We start from the raw sequence: 9131 nt of genomic DNA, 5'->3' as shown, positions 1-9131 counted from the left end.
AAAAAGATACAAATAAAGATACATTTTTAATGCATGGCTGCAAAAGACTGTGAGGACGATATAGAGAAAGTTTTATGAGAACCAAATCCGAGGGTATGTGATTTCAAGATTATACAATGCACCTAGCAGATCCATTGAAATTTAATCAAATCCCAACCGGATCACCCCTGATGCCATATCGGCAAAAATAGTTAAATAGAGATTAAGATACAAATGTTGCCAAAATATTCTTCAGACTCAACTTGGAAGGAGTATAAATGCAAATATATAGATTACAAAACATTATATTTTATATTATTTTGTATGCATTTGCACTGTAAATATTTGCATTTATGCTCTTTTCAAACTGAGCCTCAGGTTCAATCAGGTGTCTAAATAGTAACAAGAAAAAAGTTAAATAAAAGTGATTGTGTCCTTCGACCTAACTGATGAACGATTTAGGTCTCTTCTAAGTTTTAGATTTTAACAGCCATCATTTCTAGTATGGTTTTTTTTTTTCATATGTGAGAGGCTTACTCTGGGGATAGCCATCAATTGTGGTCATTTGTGGATTGTTTTGTTATTCGAGGAGTGGGTGGCGGACAGATTCATTGGTTAACCATTTCGAGTCAATTAGCAGTATAATGTCCAAGGTTAGGATTTCTTGTTGAACTAATAGTTGGTTTGCTATTTGCGAAGGGACCAATTTTTCCCTTGCTTATTCCCTTTCCCTTGCAAATCGGCCCAGGGAATTAGTTTATCTGTTTAGTGGGAATATCCTCAAAAGTCAAAACACGTTACTATTAGTCTATTAAGACCCATATTTGGGGGATCGGAACGTCTTTCCAGATTCTAGATGGTCAATACACGACAAAAAAAAAAAAAAAAAAAAGGATTTTTACAACGCGCAAATGGCCAAGAAGAATCACGGCCATCATTTTCAAACAATATTTTATAATTTCTGTTAACGGTGATTGATAGTAATTACTGCTAATTATAATTAACAGAATTTTCTGTTAAATGTAACTTTGTTAATAATTTCTGTTAATTTTTATTAATAATTAAAAGTGATTATAACTAATATTACTTAATTATCCAAAATAAATATTTTATCTATGAATTTAAATAAATAATTAATATATATGGGAATTTTCTTCTTTTACTTCTTGAGCAATGGATATGTGGATTTCTTCTTTAGTAAGTATCTTAGTTTTACTTAAGTTAAACTATCACGGAACCCTTTAGTATGTTTGAGTCTCTTTTGGGAACTAAAGTTAATTAAACTAAGTTAACTAAAGTTTATCAGCTCTTTGAACCTCTACTGTCATTTTTCTCGTCGTTTGTGGTGGATTGGAGTTGTGCTCATCTATTTCTGTTGATCATTTTAAATTCATCTTTGTTTGATTGCAGAAATTTATTATGTTTTATTTCATCCATTTATATATTTTGTTCTTCTTGAGAAATTGTATATGGGTTTTGAGTGGCCTTATTGGCAATTCTTTGTATTTGTATCAATTTTTTGAATGAATGAAATGTGCTTTAAATGACATGTCTTTCCTATACATTTGACGTAAGCGTTGAATTTCTGATCGAATTTGAGGCAAATTAACAAACAATATAAATAAACGGAAGCTATACGCCTATACCATTGCCATTGCCAACAAACATTATAATTAGGTGAACTGCATAACTACGCCATATAGGTATATAGCACCAACTGCCACGCTCTCGCATTGTGGATTGCATCAGATTTATAGTTTAATATTTATCGTCTCCAACTCTAACCAAAATTTGGGATGCCAACCACACCAACCAAACCCCACATTCTCTCCCTCTCCCTCATACAACTCTGATAGGTGATATGTTTGGTTACACGGCAAGTAACCAACCCCAACCCACATGATGAAATGCTAGAAATTAAAATGAGGAGATACCCCACTCTTGTTACCAATCAGGTTCGAACACCTGCCCCTTCATTTTCTCTCATTGGTCATTTCAGGTTGACTGAGTTTGAGATTTCTCTCTCTTCGCCCCCCCGCTCCCTCTCCAGTCTCCACCACCATAAGAAAGAATATTAAAAAAAAGAAGACGAAAGTCCTTATAATTCCCTCTGGCCTTTACATGAAGAACCAGAGCTATCCCAGCTTCTTTAACTGGCACTGCATGTACTTCTACTTCAGTGGAACCGTTATTACTAAATTTGTTCACTTTTCCATGCATCAACTCTCAGCTCGTTAATTTGCTTCTGTTACAGCGTACGTTTGAATGCGTTGGTATACTTGCATTTTTGATAATTCTTTCTACATTGCCGCTTTTCTCGATTGCCAGGTTTACCAGAGAGCTTGAATAGTCTTTTGCAATGGCCGAATCCAACGGGAAAGCCTTTGAGCTTAATGTAAAGCAAAGGGAACCAACTCTTGTTCCTCCCGTGGAGGAAACACAGAAGGGCCTCTACTTTCTCTCGAACCTTGACCAAAACATTGCAGTGATTGTTCGAACCATTTACTGCTTCAAGTCGGAGGAGATGGGGAACGAGAGAGCCGCAAACGTCATTAAGGAGGCCTTGGCAAAAGTTCTCGTCCATTACTATCCACTTGCCGGGCGGCTCACGATTAGCTCAGAGGGAAAGCTGATTGTGGATTGCACAGGGGATGGTGCTGTTTTTGTCGAGGCGGAGGCAAACTGCACGCTGGAAGATATTGGGGACACTACAAAACCTGACCCGGTGACTCTTGGAAAGTTGGTTTATGACATTCCAGGTGCAAAAAACATACTAGAGATACCACCACTGGTCGCTCAGGTTCGTCATCTCAGAGCATCTCTTTATTGCAGCATTGAATTTTTATTCAAGCTTTCTTTACCAGTCTAATTCATGTATATGATGAAGGTAAAACATGCTTTCCGGAGCAAAATTTACAAAGTACACATACCTAACCATGCAAACAGGGCTTAACCTCGTCACATTTCTTCTGGATTCTTTCTCGGCCATTTTCTTTATATTGTAACCCTATACAACTTAATTTTAAGGAGAAATCAAAAAAATACTGTGATATTAGATAAATCTAGAATTTATAAGAAATAAATCATTCCCTGGTATATTCTCCTCTGTTTCTTGACTAAATGTTTCGTTCAAATTTGAGGTCATCATCACAGGAGATGTTATTAGGAAATTCTTTCTTCACTCTTCTTTCTTCTGTTAGACAGATTAGCATTGCTAATTCTTGTCAGATTTTACATCCTTTTGGAGGTCCTGAAAACAAATTAAGCTTTTGTTCTAAAATGGATATATGTTTTATATACCGGAGTAAAATGCTTTCCACATATATGTTCCAGGTAACCACCTTCAAGTGTGGAGGATTTGTTCTTGGCTTGGGCATTAACCACTGTATGTTTGATGGGCTTGGTGCTATGGAGTTTATAAACGCATGGGGTGAAACTGCCAGAGGCTTGCCACTAAAAGTTCCACCATTTTTAGATAGAAGTATACTCAAAAGCCGAAATCCACCGAAGATAGAATTTACCCACCATGAATTCGCAGAGATAGAAGACATATCCAACACTTCCAAGCTTTACGAAGAGGAAATGCTCTACAGGTCCTTCTGCTTTGATCCTGAGAAGCTCCAACAAATCAAGATGAAAGCGATGCAGGATGGGGTTCTCGAGAAGTGCACTACTTTCGAAGCCCTCTCTGCATTCGTGTGGAGAGCTCGAACTCAATCATTAAGGATGGAGCCAGATCAAAAGACAAAACTCCTCTTCGCTGTTGATGGGCGCTCCAGATTTGATCCACCACTGCCAAAAGGCTACTTAGGAAATGGGATTGTATTAACAAATTCTCTGTGCAGTGCAGGTGAGCTGCTGGAGAACCCGCTGTCGTTTACAGTTGAGTTAGTTCAGAAGGCTGTTAAGATGGTTACAGATGGGTACATGAGATCAGCCATAGATTATTTCGAAGTAACAAGAGAGAGGCCTTCTCTGGCTGCAACGCTTCTTATAACTACTTGGTCTAGGTTATCTTTCCACACTACAGATTTTGGATGGGGAGAGCCTCTTCTATCAGGGCCTGTTGCACTGCCTGAGAAGGAAGTAATCTTGTTCCTATCTCATGGGAAAGAGAGGAAAAGCATAAATGTTCTTCTGGGTCTACCAGCTTCTGCCATGAAGATGTTCGAAGAACTTGTGCAAATCTAGAAGTAAAGGAGTCTATATGATGGTGTTATATTGTTTGACAATTCTTTCTAGTTTTTCCTTTGTTGAAGCATTTGTGATTTGTCCTAGGCTAGGCCAGAATAAAATGGAATTCCCAAGGTCTATGCGCACTTTATGCGGCAGAAAACGTCTGAGGAGAAGAGAAATTTCTAGTCAAGACTCAAAGAGGTAAACGTGAATTCTCAGAGAGGAATTAAGTCAACAAAAGGGAAACAGCTGCCAAAGTGCAAATTCAAGTTTATTGTTTTCTCTATCACTGTGAAAGCTTAACAAAACAAAGTCTCAGGTCCTATTTATTTTAGATTTTCATACACTGTCATTTTCTATTGTATTGGCAAATGTATTGTGTGTATCTAGTTTAATAACATACAAAGTCTACTCGTTTCCAATTATCGATCCCATTCTTATTTATTGACTAAGCTGTAATCCTAGCGACGGAGTTAAATACAAGGTTCCTTTTTTTCTTTTTTTTTTTTGGGGGGGGGGGGTATTTGGTGCTATGCATCATTTTCCCCCAAATGCTGGTTGCGGGATTTGATTCTGGGTCAACGCTGGAACAAATCAGCTAACATATCAATTACCAATCCACATTTAAATTAATTTGCATCTAAAAATAAAAATAAGCAAATTAAGCTAACATCCATGGTCAAAATCTCCATGCAAATAACTAAAATTTTTAAGCTTCATTACACATAACATTAGACCACGAGGGGTAAAGCGTGTTTTTAAAACTAGGAGTTATAAGATTTTTTTACTCTTTATGCTCCATTTGGAAAGAGTATAAATACAAATATGTACATTACAGATAGATAAAAATAATACAAAATACAAGATTTTGCACTCTATATATTTGTATTTGTACTCGTTAGTTTCAACTTTATAAAACAAGAAATACATTACACAACCACACATGCACACAAACACATATTTTGGACAAAAAACTTACACTACCCTGAGTTTTAAGAAACTGAGTAGCCCTACCCCTACTTCTTGTAAATTCTCTTAGGCCATGTTTGGTTTGAAGGAAAATGCAGGGAAAAGAAGGGAAACCTTTACAAGGTGCTTACCTTTAAGACATACTTGGATTATATTATTTAAAGCATTAAGACATACTTGGATTTGAAACTTAGGCCATGCTTGGGAGTGCTTAAAAAAAGTGCTTATTCGAAATATATAAGTGCTTATTTGGGCTATTAAGCACTTATTGCTATTTAGGAAATAAACCCGAAATAAGTGCTTATTTTAAAAATAAGGGCATATTTTTTAAGTCCAAATTTCCAGCTTTTTTAAGTTATTCAATTTTTTTTCCAAAATTAACCCTAGTTGAATTTTAAAATACCACTTATAAAATTATGCCTTGTTGAATTTAATAAAAGTACTTTCACAAAAGTATTTTTATAAAAGTAATTTAATAAAAGTGCTTTCATAAATGTATATTTTGAAAACTTGAAAGAAAATGAATGACAAAATAATCACAAATAACTATTGGAGAAAAAGACTACCAAATGTGTCAAATGGTGAATAAGCACTTATTTTTAACTTAAGCACTTTCAAACATGGCCTTAGACTCAGTTGGAAAAGAGTACAAATACAAATATGTACAGCGCAAATACATATAAAATAATACAAAATACAAGGTTTTACACTATACATATTTGTATTTATATTCCTTCAAAACAGAGCTTTATTAATAGCATTTGACTTTTTAAATCTTTACCTAACCTCAATTAATGGGCATGGATAGTGGGTGAAACACAACCAATACAAAATACAAATTAACAGAAACAATTCATATCAAGAGTTTGAAAAATGTTAAAAAGACTAGAGAGTTGCATTGCATAAACACTTTATTTACTAGCATTCCTAGAAGAATTTTGATTGTGAAATAAGCAAGAAGACAGAGGTGCATTTGCTCCTCCTGACCCAACCCAAAATGCACTGAGCTATGACAGTGTAATCTACACCGAAACAGAAATGGTTTTCGGAGCATGGATTCGAAAGGTTGGTCAGTGAATTTATTTTATTCTGGACTGGTTATAGAAGAAGCCTCAACCATAGGTCGTCATCATGTTTATTTATCATGAAACCCTCTCTAGTCTCTAACTCCAACATGACTTATGATCGGTACAAATTTTCCCCAGCAAAATGTGTGATTATGGGCCGGGCCACACTTAACATCTATGATAAGTGTTATAGCTGCCAGCTCTGAGCCTGTAACATAAACCTAGTACTGGGCCTAAAACAGGCCTGCGATTTAGAACAGAGTATTATATTCTCCAACATTTGCAGACAAATAGAGAGCGAGTAAAAGATCTGACACATCAATTGTTTTCTAGAATATAAATGGTACACATTGGGGCTTATAGAGAAGAATCGTCCAACAAATCAACCATAATTAAACGTAGAAACCAACAATTCTTCATTCCATTTTGAAAGGTGATTTGGAGAAACTCGTTCCTTTTAGGGTCGTGTTGTAAACCTCAGAAAGATACAGGCAGACAGCACAATTCTACGGAAATCACAACCCCCATTGCTCTTGCGAATTTCAGATGGTTTACTATCAACTCGAGCACGGAAGAGCCATGACTGGTTGCCTGTGACTCTGAGGTTGGGACTTGTACCAATAGAAATAACAGAAGGGCTGCATATTGGGCCTAATGGGCTCAACCAAGAAGAGAAAATTATAGAAACGTTTAAAGTTGTGACTTGAACCAACGGGCAATGGCTTACGACTTAGGCTGCGTTTGGAAACAATGCAAATAAGTGTCAATGTAAATATGTAGAGTGTGAATTCCAATAAAATATATGCATTTTTTATCAGAAGCCCACTTGAATGTAAATTTACTTCTTTTTTATTGATGTACTTACATCTTATTATCAATGTAGATATGCATTGAAAAATGCATTTTCTGCTATTTGCCAATGTATAAATGTAATGTTGCCAAATACAGGCAAAAGTGAATTCCAGAATGTAAATTTACCCTGAATTGGAATTTATACTCCATTTGCATGGTTTCCAAATGCAGCCTTGGGAACCCTTTTGTTTTCACTTATTTAGATAAATGAGTTTAAGTGTTTCCCAAGTGAAACTTTCTTTCCCAAGGGAGGTTTGGTTCCAGTATTTCTGTGCAATATAAATTACTCAGGTAAAGAGAGAGGCAGGAGGGAGAAAATGTTATCGGGGCAGATATCAGCTACCTCCCTATCTTAGCTTACCGTAGGACTTAATTTAGCAATATATAAACATGGAAATTGTGATTAATTACGCGATTGACCAACTTACTCAAATTGATATTATATACGTGTGTATATAGAAAGACTCCGTACTTCCTCCATACAGGAAACTATTTAAGCATTTTGAAGCTATCTCATTCCAATTTATAGGGAAAGCCAACTGATTTATGATTATTTTCCTGTTACTTACAGGAAAATGCATGTATTATGGAGCTAGTCCATTTTGATTATTTTCCTATTCCTCATGCTTGATTGAAAAGCAATAAATTTATTTGACTTGTCCTCTAATAAAACTCAGATGCAAAATTGTTTTTTTAAAAGAAAAAAAGCTTTGTATTGTATAAATATATAATATTTAAAATAAATGTTCTGCCTAATAATGTTGTATATAAGCTCAGTATGTATTTAATTAGGTCAACCCCATCTTTGATCTCTGTGCCTTCAAAACCATACATACATCTGGTTCATCGTGTATTCGTGTTGTGTCTAGTGTTAAATAAAAAACACTATTGATCCCCCACTTGAACTAGACAGGTCACTGAATTATGTTCGAATCTATATTTTTCTTTTTTTTTTACAAATAGCAGGTGGTTTAGTGGTGGAATGGACCCAAAAAATTCAGGCTGGGTGGCGAGTTAACCTGTCTAACTAATCGTGGCATGAAAGCACTACACTATAAAACAAGCCAACATAATTTCAAAAATCCATGGGATTGGTTGCATTGATCTTTTTTTTTTTTTTTCTTTGCGATAAATAAATAGGAGAAAAATAATCCATATTTAACACAGTGGACCTTATATTGATGATGCCATTCTGACTTTTTTTATTATTCAAACTTTTGGGACTTTTCTTATAATCAACTACTTGCTTTTAAGCCATTTTATAATCAACCGAAGTTTGCAGCTAGCTAGGTCTAGACGTCATACTTACAACTCTACAGTTGTTGTTCCTATAGGCTATAGTTAACCAATCATTGAATGATTCAATATTTGTATCTCTGGGCTGAATGCGCCATTGGTCACGGACCTTAGATTCGTCCCATTACCGTTTATAAAAGCACTTTTATCATTTAAGAAATAAAAGTACCCTGCCTACTCTTTGGCTGTGTATCCTAAAACCTGATTGGATTAAACTATTAGATACTTTCATAATCACAAGAACCCTATCATTTGATTAACATCTCAAACCCATGATGTTAGTATTATAAATACATCATAATCATAATTAGTGATATTGAGTATCCCAACTATAGGGGCCGTTTACATTAGTCCTGTTTTTACTATTCCGTTCACTGCTTGTTATATAACATTAGGGAAAATTTATGATGTAGAAAAGATATGGTATGGGAAGATTTTTGATCAATCAAAATTCATCCATAAATTTTGATAAATAACACTTGATTGGCTACCACATTTATGATTTAAGTTTACTGGTTAGAAGTTTTTCATATATCATAGTCAAACCCATAAAATTAATATATGTTAATTGACAATTTTGGTCTTAGTATTGTATTTTCAATGAAGTCCATGCATTCAAGCTCCAAGACTCCCAGCTACATGTAAGTTTTTTTAAGTCACATTATCAATAAATAAACATATACATGATTTTAGTTCATTTTCTTAGTACATTTAACATTTTGATCATTTTACCATCTTGCCCTAATATATAGCCAATTTTCCCTTATATAATTGGGAGAATGATGGTTCAGC

At 35.1% G+C, this 9131-nt stretch overlaps 1 protein-coding gene across 2 annotated transcripts; it reads left to right on the top strand.

Annotated features, from left to right (window-relative positions):
- Positions 1 to 1981: 1981 nt before the first annotated feature.
- Positions 1982 to 4577, top strand: LOC148853450 (omega-hydroxypalmitate O-feruloyl transferase-like). Of its 2 annotated transcripts, none has more exons than XM_088982849.1 (3): positions 1982 to 2234; positions 2308 to 2779; positions 3313 to 4577. In XM_088982849.1, the coding sequence occupies exons 2-3, from the start codon at positions 2339 to 2341 to the stop codon at positions 4168 to 4170; spliced, it is 1299 nt and encodes a 432-aa protein (XP_088838975.1). In that variant the 5' UTR covers positions 1982 to 2234; positions 2308 to 2338; the 3' UTR covers positions 4171 to 4577. The 2 variants fall into 2 exon arrangements, with proteins under 2 accessions (XP_088838975.1, XP_088838976.1); XM_088982850.1 differs by having other exon boundaries at positions 2037 to 2144.
- The last annotated feature ends 4554 nt before the right edge of the window (positions 4578 to 9131 follow it).

Source organism: Nelumbo lutea, chromosome 4, assembly GCF_056320005.1.
Source record: "Nelumbo lutea isolate HS-2025 chromosome 4, American lotus-T2T, whole genome shotgun sequence".
Taxonomy (NCBI): Eukaryota; Viridiplantae; Streptophyta; class Magnoliopsida; order Proteales; family Nelumbonaceae; genus Nelumbo; species Nelumbo lutea.
Note: the sequence above shows the minus strand (reverse complement) of the source record. Positions and strands in the feature narration are given on the sequence as shown.